Source organism: Palaemon carinicauda, chromosome 31, assembly GCF_036898095.1.
Source record: "Palaemon carinicauda isolate YSFRI2023 chromosome 31, ASM3689809v2, whole genome shotgun sequence".
In the NCBI taxonomy this organism is placed as follows: domain Eukaryota; kingdom Metazoa; phylum Arthropoda; class Malacostraca; order Decapoda; family Palaemonidae; genus Palaemon; species Palaemon carinicauda.
The window spans coordinates 71,602,686-71,620,691 of NC_090755.1; the positions used below are offsets into that span (position 1 = coordinate 71,602,686).

Here is an 18,006-nt window from a genome sequence, read left to right on the forward strand (position 1 = left end):
AGGTGTATGAGGACAGAGAAGAATATGTAAAGAATAGACCAAACTATTCAGTGTCTGTGTGTAAGCAATGGGAAAAGGAACTGTAACTAGAGAGAAGGATCCAAGGTAGTAGTGTCTGGCCAGTCAAGGGAGCCCATAACTCTAGCATAGTATCTCAACAGGCAGTTGGTGCCCTTGCCAACCTACTACCTACAATACAGTACAGTATCATAGTAATGTACAGTATTGTTATTATCTATACTATATAGTACTGTACGTAAATACTACTGTACTCTACAATATGTAATGTAGCCTACAGTGCGGTGACTTAACAAAATGGTGCAAGTCAATCTGCCGAAAACAGCGAACACTTACGAGTGTTTCCTTAGCTATTAAGCTGTACTGCAGTGATAGCACTGCACATAAATTACATTAATATACGCTATAGTATCATCGAGTGTTTTATTAGATAGGAACAATAGTGTTTTGTAGTTACAGTACATTATTTGTGTACCGTATAAGTGTCCTGATGACTAGAGTTATGTGTACTGCAGTCTTACTGTGTACAATATTTTGCACATGAGTGTACACATACTGAACACTTACTGAAATGTGTTCACACCGTAATACAATACTTAAACTGTGATAGAAACTAAGTAAAACCAATATTAAGGAGTACAGTGGGCTACTTAGTGTATTAGTGAACTGACCACAAACAACGGGCAAATTGTTGTTAGGTTAGGAGTTAACCCTCCCTAGGGCAGCAAGTATTTGCGAATTCTCACTTTTCAAGGCTGTCTCTGTTACCTAACCCCTGTGAAGAAGAAGGGGTGACTATATGTGCATCTATTGCCAATTTACCAGTAAATCGATACAGCATCCACGCTTTCATCCACATACAAATTCATGCTTCATTTCATCATTAACATGATATCAAATATCACCCTTTCAAACTGATATGTATCATAAAAAGATTAAGCAGCCTTGGACAAGACGTAATAGTACATCTATATTCATTGTGGCTGGAGACAAAAGTGAAGTCTCTTAACATTAAAGTGGGTGGCGCTATTCACCCGCATTCACCATCTGTTGTTAGCTACTTTGTTAAAGATTTCAACAGCAATTCCAGCTCGGCTGAAGACATTCCCATATCTTAAAAGGATGAAAGGTTCTTAAATGGGTAGGAACAAACACAATTTTAATACCCTAGAGCAATATACAGTGATACCTCAATCTACGAGTTCAATTCGTTCTGGGAGCAAGCTTGCAAACTGAAAACCTTGTATCCCAAAACAATTTTCCCATTAGTAATAAAGGAAATTCACTTGGAGTGTTCGACACATCCATAAATACATTTATACACTCCTTTTAAAAGATTTGTAATGTTAACTATTGAACAATTTAAAACACTTAAGATCAGAAATTAATACAAATTAATAATTCACAACAGAAAATAGGAATATTGACAAATTAACTCGCAGTATACCTTTGCGGAGAGTTGTAGCTGGCATGAAGGAAACAAGAGGAGGAGGGGGTTACTGCTTGCAGGGAGGACCTCCCTGCAAGAGAACTTCTGGTAAAATATCGGAAGAGCTCTCCCTTGATCGGCACTTATCATCACTAACTGAATTACTGCTTTTTGGACACTAGGTCTTTTTATTTACACTCTTACAATCAATTTTCATAAGGAATATATTGACAGAAGTCTGCTTTGGCCTTCTCTTTAAAATAGCATAAAAACAGCACATTGCATTGTCAGCAAATTAATTTGTTAATGGCCCTGCCAAAGCCTTATCTGGGTAATGTGTTTCTACAAAATGTTTGCATTTCCCATATTTCTAACAACTCCCTACTTTCACATAAAGCGAGAGTTTATCACTCTGCCCCTCCTTATCAGATGAAATCTCCTTCACAACCTTTTGTTGCAGCTCCTCATTATTACAGTACTACTGCTATTATTACTAGCTAGGCTACAAACCGTTGAAAAAACAGGATACTATAAGCCTAAGGGCTCCAAAAGGGTAAATATCCCAGTGAGGAAAGAAAATATGGTAACATAGTACCGTGTGTCTGAGTGTACTCTCAAACAAGAGCACTCTTCCAAGACAGTGATGTACCAAGGTACAGATGCTGTGGCTCTACCCAAGACTACAGAATAATGGTTTGATTCTGGATTATCACTCTCCTAAGACCTGTTTACCACACCTAGAGTCTCTTCTACCCTATAAGATGATTCTATGAATGTTGCTTGGAGAGTGGAAGACTTAAGGTTTGAGCAAGAGCAGGGGATGCGAGATAATACAAAACAAAATTACGTACAGATCACATGAACATGGTCACCGATGAGAATACTGCGTGGGTGACCAATGAGCACCACATGACTGCTTTTTGTGCATTGCGTGCTAGTCTCATCAGTCCACAGAGAATGCATACAGAAAAGTTTTTTGCTCGCTGACCGATGCAATGCTCTTAATCCAATTCTAATTCATATGCTCATAATCTGATTTACTTGTATTCAAAGTTACTCATAAACTGAGGTGCCACAGCATCTACGACAGTAATCAACACTTGGAAACTCACTGAGAAAAATTATACTAAACTATAACTTAACATAAATTCAAGAAGTATAATCTATATGAATTGCCCCATAATACACTTTCAATACTACTGATACTAGAACATCACTCAAAGCTACTCCTGCCCATTTACTTTTCATAAGAAAACAAAGCTTCTTTTAAATAGTGCTTGGCATAAACCAATTTGGATGCTACCGAGTTGCTACCAACACTCTCTCCAAAGAAAGGATTTCGACAGATACTAAGTGAAGTAACCTGGAATTTCCCTGGCTTCCTCAGTGAAGCTCTCTCCTTTTGACATATACCATTAAGAGATTAATTTTTCCATTCTCCCTTACCCAAATTGCTTCCCCCCCTAGGATATTATGGTTACACATACAGTATCATCTCTGGCATGGGAAACAATCCTGGCATGCGTCTGCTTCATATACAAAGTCAACCTAGAACTCAAACACTTCTTGACATCACTAATCAGTGGGATGAGGGGGAGGGATAAGTAAACTCCCAATAAGTATATAAACCGGAAATTTAATCATCAAAATTTCATTTACATGTATTTCAATGAAACCTACTTAAGATTCACCTGGCAAAGTCCCACATTCGGATGGAAATGGATAAATGAGATAGAGTTAAAACCAAAAAAGTAACCTAACCTAAAACTGCTCAAACCAATCTGAAAATTCTTAACTTAAATCTATCAGTATCTCATGGATTTAAAGCATGTAAAAAGTATCTTCAACCAAAAGTCTGAGGAAATCCCCCCTTTTCCTCGTGCAATTCAACACAATTTCAGACTGATAAAACTAAAACAATTATCATGTACTGGTCACTGAAATATCTGCAATTTAGCAGAAAAAAAGGCCTGAAATACATTACTTCAAATAAGAAATTGACAAACAAAACACATGAGAGCTATGGCAGTGCTGCTAACAATACCCAAGGAACATTTAAAGTATGGAGATTGGTTATGACTAATCTGTTGGTGCATACACAATAAGAGTTCCTTTATCTTCAGTGTGACAAACATAAAATGGGTGCCCTGGGTAAATTGCAGGACCTACAGTATAGGAACGTACTGTACATAACGAATGGAGTTATCGTGAAATAAAAATCTACAAAATAAGCAAAGGCATAATAAGTTATTTCAAAATAAGATTTTCTCACTCAGAACAATGGAAAAACACTGTAACATTGTTTCTCAAGGCTTTGCAATTCAAGTGAACAACTGGTGCAAGGAAATCGTTTATGCTTAAGAGAAAACAAAATAAAATAACTTACATTAATATCAAGACTGGCATCTGTGTTTGGAAGTGGTTCAGGAATCCGTGCATCTGTTCTTGTTATATCTTCTGGCCAAGCTTCTGGGCTTGGCAGTTTTGCTATTATGGCCGGGGGACCATCCGGTAATATCTCGGAGACATAATCCTCGTCCTGGGTATTAACTGAACTATCATAGGGCTCATTTCTGGGACTTCCTGGTTCCTGCCTACAAATATTCTCACATTAGATACTAAGAAAGGATAAAATCATTAGAGGTGAGAAAACAAATCCAAGTACAGTACAGTATACAGCGTATTTGTTTATAACAAAAGTTAAAAATAATCTTAATACATGTATATCATAAAAACTTTTCCAATCGCTGCATCTACTTTACTTTTTTCGAATGCATTTTTAAAGGGAAAAAACTTCTGTTATCTTCTAAACCTCCGCATTCCAATGGTGGGCTACTCTCAAAACGACTATTTGGTATAGACTTAACAAAACTCCTGAGCTTAAACCACATTGCTGTTACCCACTGCCCATAAGGAACGGCAACCCTTTTGGCTAATACGTTTGACAGTAAATAGTATAATGTTACACTACATTCTTGAAGTCCATTTTTCTGAAGTTAAAGACAGATTAAGCTTTCTTGTTCAAAAAATTACATTTTTTTCACTTGATCTTGATTATATTGAGATTTTGATATAAATAGTATTACTGTACAGTTTTCTTTTTTTGGGTGAGAAAGACTTGATATTATAGTACTTAGTTAACATTTATAATAGTAAGTTAGATAGAAGGGGTTCTTTTTACATGTGTTGAAGAATGAATAATGTTTATTCATTAACTAAACATGGATGATCAAGCTCATTACTTTAAAATTTCTGATTAGTTTTATCTTTAATTCTAGAATGTCTCTTCATAAAATTCCTGAAGGGCCATGCTAAAATTAATAATTAATTCCCTTGCTTATAATTTGGTTTCCACAAGGCCTGGATGCAGATGTACTTTCAATTTCCATTGATGTGCAAATATCCTTAAATTTTGGTAGTGAAATTAATAAGATCAGATTTTACTTTGGTGTTACTTTCATTAATCATTATTTGTATTGCACATATCATAGATTTTTTAAGATTCCAGAAATTAAATATCTTTGTGGTCCTCTGTGTAGTGTTGTTGATCCACTACTGCTTTTAGTATATAAAAAGATAAGGTTTTGCCTAGAAAATAAGCTCGTCTTATGCAAATCATGCTACAGTACTCTACTTGCATCGATGGTCTGCTCTAGAAAATAAGCCTGTATTGTATGCAGATTATTACAGTACTCAATTTCCATTGACACTACGACCAAATTATATATTTTACAGAGCAATTTATTATAATGAAGTTAAATACAAAACTACATATATTGTAAAATTATTAATAGGACTAAGAAAACAATTTCCCTCCATCTGGTTTTTACCTGTATTATACATAAACAAGGACCCTCTATCTACAAACACTTCATCTACAATTTCAGGTGATGTTCTTGTTTTTTGAGAAACACATGTGAGCATCTCTTCTGCAATGATGTAAAAAATTGGTATCATCTTCCCCACCGTTATCCCTAGATTAAAGGGGTCGGTTGCCTTATGCGCCTTCTCCAATGCCTTCCATCAAAAGCATCCTTTTCCACCAAACCTCTTCTCTGCATATCATCCTTCACCTTATATCACCATCTAGTTCTCTACCTCCCTCTTGATCTTCTCTTCTTTACAGGTTCCTCCCAAGTCCTCCTCGCTCTCTCCCATCCCATCCATCCTCAACAGGTGCCCATACCATCTCAGTTGTGACAATTTTTAACAACCCTGTAATCTTTACGACACTTGCTTTTCTTCTTATTTCATCATTTTCTAATCTTTCAAGCAGTGATATCCCCATAAGTCACCTCAGCATTCTCATCTCTGTTCTCTCAAGTTCTGCTTCCTCTTTTCGTCTTAAAGCCTAAGTTTCTGATCCATTCATTAACACTGATCTTATTACTGTACTAAAGATCTTGATTTTACCTTAATTGGCATTTTCTTATCACATACCACTCCTGCTACCTCCCTCAACTTTCCCCATGCTTGCAAAAACTTTTCATATAGTATAGTAAGTCCTTAGTTTACAACATGACAAATTTAGAAGTAATTTGTATTTTTTCTAACGATACAAACCTGTAGCTATTTTTAAGGGTATTACTTTCGGCGAAGCTGAAAGGAAGCTATTAGAATAATCGAGGGTTAACTACTCATCATGCTAGTTAGCAGGGGGTAGCTAGCTACCCTTCTCACTGACAAACCTGTGACTGTGCTTCACTTTGCTTGGAGGTAGGACTTCTAAGGGGGACAGGACAGGGTTGGCGGATATGTCTGTATAAATAGCTACAGGTTTGTATCATTAGGAAAACTGACAAACTTATAACAGAGTTTGTATTTTTCCTAACATACAAAACCGAATTCCTTACTATAGGAGATATTCTAGCGCGAGCTGGAAAATACGGCAGAAAACCTTAACAAGGTCGTTAACGACCGAACCAGTAGTTATCCCCCAGATGGGGGTGGGGGACTGCCGGCCGGTAGCTACTGAGTACCTTCAATCGGATTCTAGCTAGGACTATCTAGGGGGCGGCGACGGCGGGAAGATTTGAGTAAAGAATTCGGGTTTGTATGTTAGGAAAAATACAAACTCTGTTATAAGTTTGTCATTTGTTCCTACACTAAATACAAACACTCATTCTTTACTATAGGAGACTTAGTCTTGAGGTCAGGGTGGACTAAGTATTTTCTACACCTAGAGAAGATAGTCCTCAGACTAGACTATAATGAACAATCTCCCATTAACTTCTCTGTAGATCCCCAAATCCAGCATGACTGAAGGTTTGTAAATATGTAGAAACCGAAGTTTCAGTATGAAGAGGGTCGAGAGCAATACCAGGACCCTTTCATACCAAGGGTTCCCCTGACCTTGAAAGGTGAACCCTCGTGACGAGTATAACTTATACCCTGTGATAGGAGTCAGATGAGTTTCATACCTTATTTCCATTGACGAGTCCAGCCGAAACTGGTCACAGACTAGGATACCCAGAAGGGAGGAAGAAGAAAGAGCAGAAGATAGATGGATGTTCTTCTAAACCTAGTGTAACTCAGAATCCTCGAACAATGGCTACTGTCCCCTGAAAGGGCGTAAAGGTAGCTACAGCACCTGCTGACCTGCCACAATAGGTCCTATAGAAAAGGTGTTTAGAGACCTATGTGTCACATCTGATAAATAGTGAAAGGTGAATATAGACTGGCGCTTCCAGACTCCAGCTCTTAAGACTTAAACGCCAGTGAGGTAGCCACTCCCCTAACTTGATGGGCTTTGGGTTGAGCTGCCTCAGAGTCTCCGTGAATAGCTCTCGCAATAACTTTCTTGAGCCAGAAAGAGATGGTGTTGCGAGAGATTCTCTTCTTAACCTTGTTGGTACTGAGAAAGAGATGACGGAGACGTGGTCTGAAAGGTCTGGTGCGTTTCAGGTATTTCCTTAACCTCCTGACCGGGCACAGTAGCAATTTGTCAGTATCCTGAGTTGTCCGGTTGAGGCTGGAAAATTGAAATTCCTTAAACCTCTCATCGGCAGACGAAGGATTCTGGGTTTTGGCCACAAAGCCTGGCACGAAGCTGAGAGAGACTTCCCCCCATCCTCTAGAATGGGTGACTTCATAGGATAGACCGTGAAGTTCACTAACCCTTTTTGCCGAGGCCAGCGCTACTAGGAAGACGGTCTTAAGGGTAAGGAAGAAATCAGAGGCCCTATTTAAGGGCTCATACTGAGGGCCCTTTAAGGAGCGTAAGACCAAGGACACGTCCCAGGGTGGTGGTCTAATCTCCACTGGGGGGCAGGATCTCTCAAAACCTCGAATCAACAAGGAGATCTCTTCTGAGGTGGAAAGGTCAACTCCTCTCAGTCTGCAGATGAGACTTAGAGCTGCACGATAGCCCTTAATTGCAGAGATTGACAGGTGTTTCTCCTCCCTTAGGTAAACAAGGAAGTCTGCGACTAAAGGGAGAGAGGGAGAGAGTGGGGACACGTCTCGCCCTCTACACCAAGCTGCAAACACTCTCCATTTCGCTTGGTAGAGGTTTGTGGAAGATTTGCGCAGGTACCTGGACATGTGTTTGGCCACTTTCCCTGAAAAGCCTCTGCTTCTGAGGAGAGACTGGACAGCCTCCAGGCGTGAAGTTTCAGGAAGGGAATTCTCCCGTGGGGGATACCACTGTGTGGCTGCGTCAACAGACGGGGTTCTGGAGGTAAAAACCTCGGCACTTGAACCAGCAGGGAAAGGAGATCTGAGTACCACTCTTTGCTTGGCCAAGCCGGAGCTATTAGAGTTAGTTTGCAGTCCCGTGAGCCCCTGAGTTTGTTGATTACCCTTCTGAGCAGGCAAAAGGGAAGGAAGGCATAGGCGTCCAGGTTGTCCCAGGAGTGTTGGGGGGAGTCCTGGATCGCTGCCCGATGGTCTGGAACTGGGGACCCGTAGCGGGGAAGTTTCGCATTCAGAGATGTGGCGAACAGATCTATTGTGGGAGAACCCCACAAAGCTATTACTGTCTTCGCTACTTGAGGATCCAAAGACCATTCTCCACTCAGCACTTGGTGATGGCTGCTCAGCTGATCTGCCACGATGTTTCTCCGGCCCGGAATAAACCTGGCTGAAAGGGAAATGTTGTGGCTTTCTGCCCACTGGCAAATCTGGACAGCCAACAGACAGAGGTCTCTTGCCAGAGTACCCCCTTGCTTGTTGATGTACGAGACGGCTGTGGAGTTGTCACTCATCAGAACCACCTCTCGTCCGTGTAGATCTTCTACAAAGAATTTTAGGCCTTTCCAGGCAGCTAACAATTCTAGATGGTTTATATGGAGAGACCTCTCTATCGGCAACCAAACTCCTGATGCTAATTTGGGGCCTAGGTGGGAACCCCATCCACGTAGCGACGCGTCCGAAAAGTTTTAACTTCGGACTCGGGTTTTGAAGGGGAATGCCCTTTTGGGTGTTCTCTCTGGACGACCACCAATGAAGGTCTTGTCGCACCAGACTTGGAACCTCCACTGCCCTGAATGGGGAGTCTGACTTCTGAGACCAATGGGTCTTCAGATGCCATTGGAGACTTCTCATTCTCGATCTCCCCCCTGGGACCAGTTTTTCCAGAGAGGCGAGATGGCCCAGAAGACACTGCCACGACTTGGCTGAAGGTGGTAGTGGAGATAAGAGATGGGCGATAGATTGATCGTCTCCGAAGCCTGTCTTCCGACGGAAACACTCTCCCTGCCTGGGTGTTGATGGACATACCCAGGGTTAAGGCTTGGGTCGGAGTTAAGCAAGACTTCTCCGCATTTACAAGGATCCCCAGATCCTTACAAAGATTCAGAAGTCTTCTCAGATGATCCAGAGCTAGCTCCTTGGACGAGGCCAGGAGAAGCCAATCGTCCAGATATCTTAGCAGACGCATCCCTTGTTTGTGCGCCCACGAGGATACGAGTTCGAAAACTTTCGTAAAGACCTGTGGGGCGATCGAAAGGCCAAAGCACAGGACTTTGAACTCGAAGATTCGACCCTGAGCCAGGAAGCATAGGAATTTCCGAGAAGTGCGATGGATTGGCACTTGGAAATAAGCATCTCTTAAATCTACAGATGCCATGAAGTCTCCTGGACGAACTGCTTGGGTCACGGAGGCCGCTGTCTCCATTTTGAATGGAGTCTGCTTCACGAACAGGTTCAGGGTCGAAAGGTCTATCACTGGTCTCCAACCCCCCCAGGCTTTCTCTACCAGAAAAAGGCGACTGAAAAACCCCGGGGAAGAGTCGGAGACCTGAATGGCGTATTTTAGAAGCATGCTCTGTATCTCCTGAGCTAGGGCTTGCTGTTTTCCGGGATCCCGAGGGACTTGGGAGGACGAGATAGGGGGAGGAATTAGAGGAGGAGGAGAGTCTATGAAGGGAATGCGATATCCCCAACAAAGCACCCTTATGGTCCATTGCATGGCTCCCATAGCTTTCCACCTCCTCCAACTCCCCTGCAGGCACCCCCCTACGCACTGCGAGGGAGGAGACGAGACCCTATTTTTGTCTCGGGTTCTTCCCTCTGCCTTTAGCCTTGGGAGGAGCCGACTTTCCTCTGCCCATAGGTTTGGGTGTAAAAGAGGGGCGGCTGAGGTTCTTGGCTGGCAGCAGAGTTGCGACTGTTGCCTTAGGCTGGGAAGTTGGCTGCTGATGCATTGGACGAAAGGAGGCAGCCTTTTGCATCGCAGTGTCCTGCATCTCCTTCCTCCAAGTCTCTAGGGTAGAGGAGACTGCTTGTCTAGAGAAGAGGAGAGGTTGAAGAAGATCAGAGTTCCTCAAATCCAATTTCTCAGATTTACCAATGCTCCTATGCAGTCTGGAGACTACTGATTCCCTTCTTTTGAGAATCCAGTTGCCCCACATTGTCACGGCTGTAGCCGTTAGGAAGTCCATTGTCTTGGCCCCAGCAGCCAAGACTTCCTGCAGGGACTGCATGGAATTCTGGTTTGAGAGGTCCTCATGACTGGCAAGGTAGCCCACTGTGCCAGACCATGTGTCAAACCAGGAAAGTGCCTCTAGAAGAGACATTGACGCTGATTCCATTGTCGAGGCTTCTGCTGCGGTAAAGGAGACTGCAAGGGAAGCGAGTCTCTCTGCAGAGCAGACAGGTGTAAGCCTTGCTGTGAGGGGGTCTAGTGTCAGAGGAGAAGGATTAGTGTCCCTGACCTTGTAAAAGCACCTTTGCCTCGAGAAAGGAAGCTGCAGTAATTTGTGGGATCCTTGAGACTTCAAGGAATTCGCCTCCCCCGAGACTGCCTGCGAGACCTTCCTCAGACGGCCTGCAGTGTGAATAGACCAGGGAAGTTCGATTCTGGTCTTAGGGTTTGGTGGAAGGCGACATAGTCTGTCTAATGCTGGAGCGTCGGTATGACGAGGCGACAGATGTAAATCTCCGAGACCTGAGATGTTACACATCGTTCTTAGAGCTCTTAAATAGGCGGACTCTAACTCTTTTGACGGTTGTTCCTCCGAGGAATCCTCAGGTCGCGCTAATTCCTCGTGAGGGAGGGCGGTTGAAGCCCGAATGTCTGAAGGCAATGGAGAGGTAGCATACTCCATTGCCGACAAGCCAGAGGAAGGCTGAGCGCTGGTTGATGGCACCGCGCGCACAGGATCCTGCCTGAAAGTTGAAGGTTTAGGCGAAGGCGACCGAACTAACGGTACTGTCTCAATAAGAGTGTGGGTTGAACGGCGGCCTTGCCTTTCCCCTCTGTTCTCAGCCGAAGAGGAGAAGGGCTGAACCCCTGGGTCTTCTTCCGCAGTTCTCGCAAAGCCCATATTTCGTAATTCATCAGAAAATACGGGAATGGGTGCTGATCTGTCTAAAACGCGAGGGCGCAGCGAATAACCTCGCGCGGATATGTCCGGAGACTTGCGCGCTCAGAAGTTTGACGCACGGGAGTGCTCTCTCTCTGAAGATACCAAGCGACGGCGAGAAGTGTTCTCTCTCGCTTGCGCAGCGCGAGCTGAACTCCTCGTGAATAAATGTGAAGGAGAGGAATCTCGCTCAGAGAGTTCACTTTGGTTGGTTGCGCTCCGGGCGCGATCAGACTTAACCTCGGCCCGACGGGAACGCTTTTTGCGCTTGAGAGAATACTCTCGTGAAGAAGAGCGCGAACGTCTTGTAGAGCTCTTCTTCTTATAGCGCTTAGATGATTCCCCGCGAGATGAAGACGATCACGAGGCAGAGTGATAGCGCGAGGAAGTATTCCTCTTATGTTTGTGACGAGAGCGCTTATCACTTCTCGGCGAGACATTTCGTGACGAGATAGAAGGCGAGGAAGAACGAGAGCGATAACGTCTCTTCCTATGTCGCCTCTCTCTCCGACGAGAACGTCTTGGCGACGGAGAGCGAGCTCTCCTTTTCCTCTTCTCTCTCTCTCTCTCCTATCCTCTAAGGACGAAGGCGACGAGGACGAGGAGGAGGAGGAGGAGGAGGAGGAGGAGGAGGAGGAGGAGGAGGAGGAGGAGGAATCGTGATGAACACGCTTGCAACGATGTTTCGTAGTAACGCAAGCGAGGGGCGAAGTAGGCTCCACAGGAGCTGACGTTATTACCTCCGCTGACACTTCAGCGGCCGCCGATTGAGCTGATGGGATATCGGCGAGGCCCGGACCCCCTGAGGGATCCAAAACAGAAGGGACCTGAGGTAACACTGTGCCTACGAGGAACTGGTTCCACACCTCCACCGAAAGAGAACCAGGAAGTCCAAGCGCCGGCCATACTGTTCGCCCGTTATCTTTCGACGGCGAACCTGGAGGTAATGAGTCCTTCTTGGATTTCTTCTTCTTCCTCTTCATGAACTTTTCCCACTGCGTAGGCGACCATTCCTTACATACTTGGCAGGGGGAGTCTTCAGCACACCTATGACCCCTGCATGAAGGGCATAGGGAATGAGGATCCACCTCCGGCGGTGACATAAATGTGCCACAAGCTTTCGGGGGAATCCCGGGACACTTTCTCAAATTAGAGGACATCACATCTATTTAAAGAGTAAAAGAAAAAGTTAATGAAAAAAAAATGGAGTTTTTATGATAAAACAAAGTTTTATGAATACTTACCTGGCAGTTATATATATGTAGCTGATATCTCTAAATCGGCAGAATTTTTCAAAACGAGGCAACCGCCTTGTGGTGGTTGGGAGGTAGGTGGTACCACCCGTCACAGGGTGATCCAAGGAATCATTCTCGTGTCCAAGACTTCAGTTCATCTATGCCCGACCTGTCTCCTGAGGGGAGGTGGGTGGGCCTTAGAATATATATATAACTGCCAGGTAAGTATTCATAAAACTTTGTTTTATCATAAAAATTCCATTTTTATGAATACATAGTACTTACCTGGCAGTTATATATATAAAGCTGATTCACACATTTGGAGGAGGGAAACAGACAGTAAACATCGTTGGGGAAACAACAAATGAGTTGTAGGAGATAAAAACACCTTGATTCCTTGCCTGCTAAGGTAGCTGATTCAAAGGTACAGCCTTTAGAGTGGCTTTCCCTTAGGAGAGTTTATCCAGGAGTAAGCCTGCAATGCTGCAAAAAACTCAATCGAGTCTGTCAAAGGGATAAGACCAACAACTTGACTAGACTTCAGAAACTACCTTCGCCCCATATAATAAAAACTGCAACCTTACTAAAACTAACCACCTAACCCTGCAACATAGACATAAACTATCTATCTAGACTGAGGGAACCGCACCACAAGACGAAGTCCTCAGACTATCATAAAAACACAAACCCTCATACATGCATATAAACCAAGGTTGAGTGGGGTTATTAACTCCTTTGCCTAATACAGAAACCACAGCTATGTATGGGCCCAAGGTATAGCACTTGCCAAAGTCTACTCTCACCTCTCTAAGTTAATGAGAAGCGAAGACAGAGTTGCTCCTCCAGAAAATTGCATCCATGAATAGCCTAACTAACATATATTCCTGATATGCCAGAGAGGTAGCAATGGCTCTCACTTCGTGAGCCCGTAATTTCAACAGGGCGAAGTGTTCCTCCTCACATAAGAGGTGGGCTTCCCTAATTTTCTCCCTCAGGAAAAAGGACAAAGCATACTTAGACAGGGGTTTTTGGCGGATCTTTCACTGAACACCATAACAAGTTGGATGCACAGCTCACGTTCATAGTGTGAGCCAAAAAAAAAAACTTTGAGGGACCTAACTGGGCAGAGGAGTCTTTCCTTCTCTCGACCCACTAGGTTCGTGAGGTTAATGACATCAAACGTCGTAGGACAGGGTTACGAAGGGTTCTCGCTCTTTACGAGAAAGACGAACCTTAAGGCACAAACCGCCCTATCCTAATTGAAGCTCACCCTCTTCCCAATCGCCTGGACTTCGCTGACCTCTTGGCATTTGCTAGAGTCATAAGGGAGAGGGTTTTCTTCGCTACAACTCGAAGAGAGGCTAGCAAGATAGGTTCAAATTTCTTGGAGCACAGAAACTTAAACACCACATCCAGGTTTAAGAGTACCTATTACGTCGTCTGAAAAGACCAAATGAGGTCCTGCAAACCTTGATTTTGGGACAAATCTTGGCCTCTATGCCTAAAGACGGCGGAGAGCATACTGCTGTATCCATTGATGGTAGATACAGCCAGCTTAGCATCCTGTCTGAGGTACAAGAAGTAGTCTGCAATCTGGCTCAGAGAGGTAGTGGATGAGGAAACTTGTGCCGCCTGCACCAAGCTCTAAAGGTCTCCCACCTAGATTGGTAGACTCTTTGTGAAGAGATCCTCCTTGCTCTGGCGATAGATTTCGTCGCTTGTGCCGAAAAGCCTCGAGATCTGACAAGCTTCTAGTCAGTCTGAAGGAAGTCAGTTGAGAGCAAGGGGGGTTAGATGATACCTCTCGAAGTGGGGCTCTTTGAGAAGATCTGGACTTGCCGAAGTCTTCTTGGGAAGTCCATCAACATGCCCATCACTTCCGAAAACCATTCCCTAGCAGGCCAGAATGGAGGCGCTAGGATCATTCGCCCCGAATCAAGGAGAGCGAATTTCCTGAAGACCAGATTGATGATCTCGAACGGGAGCAACGCAAACATGTCCACCCCCGTTCAATCCATCAAGAAGGAGTCCACTGCTACAGCTTCCTCGTCCGGGACTAGGGAGCAGCAGTAGGGGATCCTCTTCTTCCAGTTGGAGGCAAAAAGGTCTGTTACAGGTCTGCCCCACAACATTCAGAGACTGACAGACTTGCGGGTTGAGAGACCATTCTGAGGGAAAAACAAGTCTCTTCCTGCTGAGCATGTTTGCCCCGATGTTTCTTGCCCTAGAGCAAACCTCCTTTCTAGATCCAAGAGATCAGAACGAAGGCGTCCTTGATCTCGACACACGATTCGACTAGTGTCATCACGAAGTCCTAGATTCTCACGTTCAAAGTCATGCCTCATGCTAGAACTTCGACGTCGAGCGTCCTGAAAGACGAGGCGCCGATCGTCCTGTAAGACGTGGCGCCAAAAGTCCTGTAAGACGTGGTGCCAAAAGTCCTGTAAGACGTGGAGCCGAGAGGTTAACAGAGCGAGACGCTGAACGTTCTAAAAGACAAGGTGCTGAGCGTGCTGGTGTCAGAAGAGACTCTTCTTGTTGACAGGAAGACCTAATTATTTGATAAGTTCAATGTTATCTAAAAATCCAGATACAGGGACGCTCTGATTTCTCCAGAGAGCAGTATTCCGCTACATAAAGCAAAAGTTACGAGAACATGAGAGGGGCGGAGCTGAGACCAAAACACACGCCCGAAACTGACCCATTCTACACCCGTTCTTCCTTGTAAACAAACCTCAGATAAAGTTTGATTGCATAGCCTGCCACTTAGACTCCTCTCTCGAACTGGGAGAGAGAATCGTTGTAGCTAAAAACTAAAGGAGGCTCCCCTATAAAAGGAAAAAGTAATCCTCCTTCAGAAGAAGTACTGACCAAAGGTCTGCTCCCCTCTTCTCCAAAGATTTTGATGTCTCCATGGAGAACTTTGACTTCTGAACGAAGGCGTAAAGAGCATTTACGCCCAGGACCAGACAAAAGACTCCCTCTCTCAAAAGAGAGACATTGAAGTTGCAAAGTCGGTTAGGCAGAAAAGTCTTATCGGAGTAACTAACAAAGGAGGATTCACTAGGAAAAAGATTTCGCATCCATCCTTAGTAAGAACACGGACCAAAGGTCTGCTCCTCTCCTCTCCCAGGCTCGCCAGAAGTAGCAAAGTCTGGCTCCTACTGTTGTTAGTCATCAAAGGTTTCTGTTTTAAGAAACAAAAATTAATATATTCTTAAAGCTCCATTAATGACCATGTGAAAACTCAGAGGGTGGGGAACATGGAGCAACAGAACTTAGGATCCTCTCCTTCTGTTAACCTCAAACAATTCAACAGGAGAAAAGTGATCACTAAAGTCATCCTTGACAAAGATCTTATAAGACGTGGCGTCGCCCTGAAAGGACAAGGCGGCGATCGTCTTATCATCCTGAAAGACGAGGCTGCCCTCGTCCCGAAAGACGAGGCTGCCCTCGTCCCGAAAGACGAGGCTGCCCTCATCCCGAAAGACGAGGCTGCCCTCGTCCCGAAAGATGAGGCTGCCCACCCCGAAAGACGAGGCTGCCCTCGTCCCGAAAGACGAGGCTGCCCTCGTCCTGAAAGACGAGGCTGCACTCGCCCCGAAAGACGAGGCTGCACTCGCCCTGAAAGACGAGGCTGCACTCGCCCCGAAAGACGAGGCTGCATCCGTCCTGAAAGACGAGGCTGCATTCGTCCTGAAAGACGAGGCTGCATTCGCCCTGAAAGACGAGGCTGCATTCGCCCTGATAGACGAAGCTGCATTCGTCCTGAAAGATGAGGCAGCATTCGCCATGAAAGACGAGGCTGCATTAGTCCTGAAAGACGAGGCAGCATTCGCCCTGAAAGACGAGGCTGCATTAACCCTGAAAGACGAGGCTGCATTCGCCCTGAAAGACGAGGCTGCATTCGCTCTGAAAGATGAGGCTGCATTCGTCCTGAAAGGCGAGGCAGCATTCGCCCTGAAAGACGAGGCTGCATTCGTCCTGAAAGACGAGGCAGCATTCGCCCTGAAAGACGAGGCTGCATTAGTCCTGAAAGACGAGGCTGCATTCGCCCTGAAAGACAAGGCTGCATTCGCCCTGAAAGACGAGGCTGCATTCGTCCTGAAAGACGAGGCAGCATTCGCCCTGAAAGACGAGGCTGCATTAGTCCTGAAAGACGAGGCAGCATTCGTCCTGAAAGACGAGGCTGCATTCGCCCTGAAAGACGAGGCTGCATTTGCCCTGAAAGACGAGGCTGCATTAGTCCTGTCATGAAAGACTTAGCGCCGAGCGTTAAGGCAAAATGATATTCATTATGCCGCTCGGCGCGTTCGGTTCCGACCAGAGGGTTCATAAGGCCGACTGGCGCTCTGGGACAAAAACCGAGTCAATGATGGTTTGTAAGCATTGATATTATCAGAGAATATCTATGACTTAAAGTATTGCCATTAAAATCAAAAGTGATGCAATGCTAAACTCTAAAAGCAGTGTAAGAATCTTGACGTTCAACGCTCTTGCTTTCCCATGGCAAGGGCGAGCATTCTTGGGAACGTTAACAGGAACGCTCGCGACGGCGTTTGCTCGTGAGCTAACGCCTCTCATTACCTTTCGCCGATCGACGTTCCTTCTCCCGTGGGCCGGGGAGCTTGCAAGAGGTCTAAGGCTAGGAAAACGACGTCCACTGTGCTGAAAGAATCCAATGCCTAATTTAGCACTGAAACTTGCACTATTAAACTCTTACACAAAAAACCATAATTAGTCCTTCCCGTTGTGAGAGAACTTATTCTTCTGCCACGGGCTTGAATGAGAAAGCAAAAACGTCTCTAGTACTTGCTATATAAACTGTAACAAAATATTTTTGTAAAATATTAAAACTGACATTTCCGTAATAAAATAAACTTTCAAACAGACTTACCCGGCGGTCACAAAAAGAAAAAACCACCGGGCAAGAGTTGAGATGTTGAAGACACTCACCCGGTAGTTACATATAACCACCGGTAAAATTAAATGTCACAAATACCTACCCGGTAGTTACATACAAACGCCGGGAAAGTTATACGTTAAAGATTAAAATGAACAGAAAAAGGGAAAACAAATGTAATCCACAATTAATTCAAAGGGTTTTCAAAAACAAGAGAGTTGTAATGATAAAAAGAACAGATATAGCAATAACGTATCTATATATATAAATGTAAACAATAGGAACATATAAATGAAAATACTACAAAACTAGAATTCCCATATCGTTGTTGTTGGAGTATAATAGCCAACATTTTAATTCCCATATCGAAAAGAACGCTACCAAGGCATGTTGGGACTGCATCGATAGTAACGAGTAACAGCGTAAACCATACGCTAGTTCTATTTAATTTATGAAATTAGATCGATGATTTAAAGAACGAATACCAAATGGACAAATATTTCTTTAAAATTTTACATTAAAAGTTAAAAAAACTTATATAAGTGGAATTCCTCCCATTCTTTACATAAAACAAATAAAGAGAATTTGCAAGACATACATGAAGATTACGTCACA

The 18,006-nt window shown here is 44.2% G+C and overlaps 1 protein-coding gene across 4 annotated transcripts in view; it reads right to left on the reverse strand.

Moving 5' to 3' along the window:
• LOC137624524 (protein lin-37 homolog) overlaps positions 1-18,006 on the reverse strand; it is a 139,755-nt gene that overhangs the window by 64,931 nt on the left and 56,818 nt on the right. For all 4 annotated transcript variants that reach the window (XM_068355390.1, XM_068355391.1, XM_068355392.1 and 1 more), the window contains exon 4: positions 3,834-4,041. In XM_068355390.1, the coding sequence (XP_068211491.1) occupies positions 3,834-4,041 (208 nt within the window). The remainder of the gene's footprint in view (positions 1-3,833; positions 4,042-18,006) is intronic.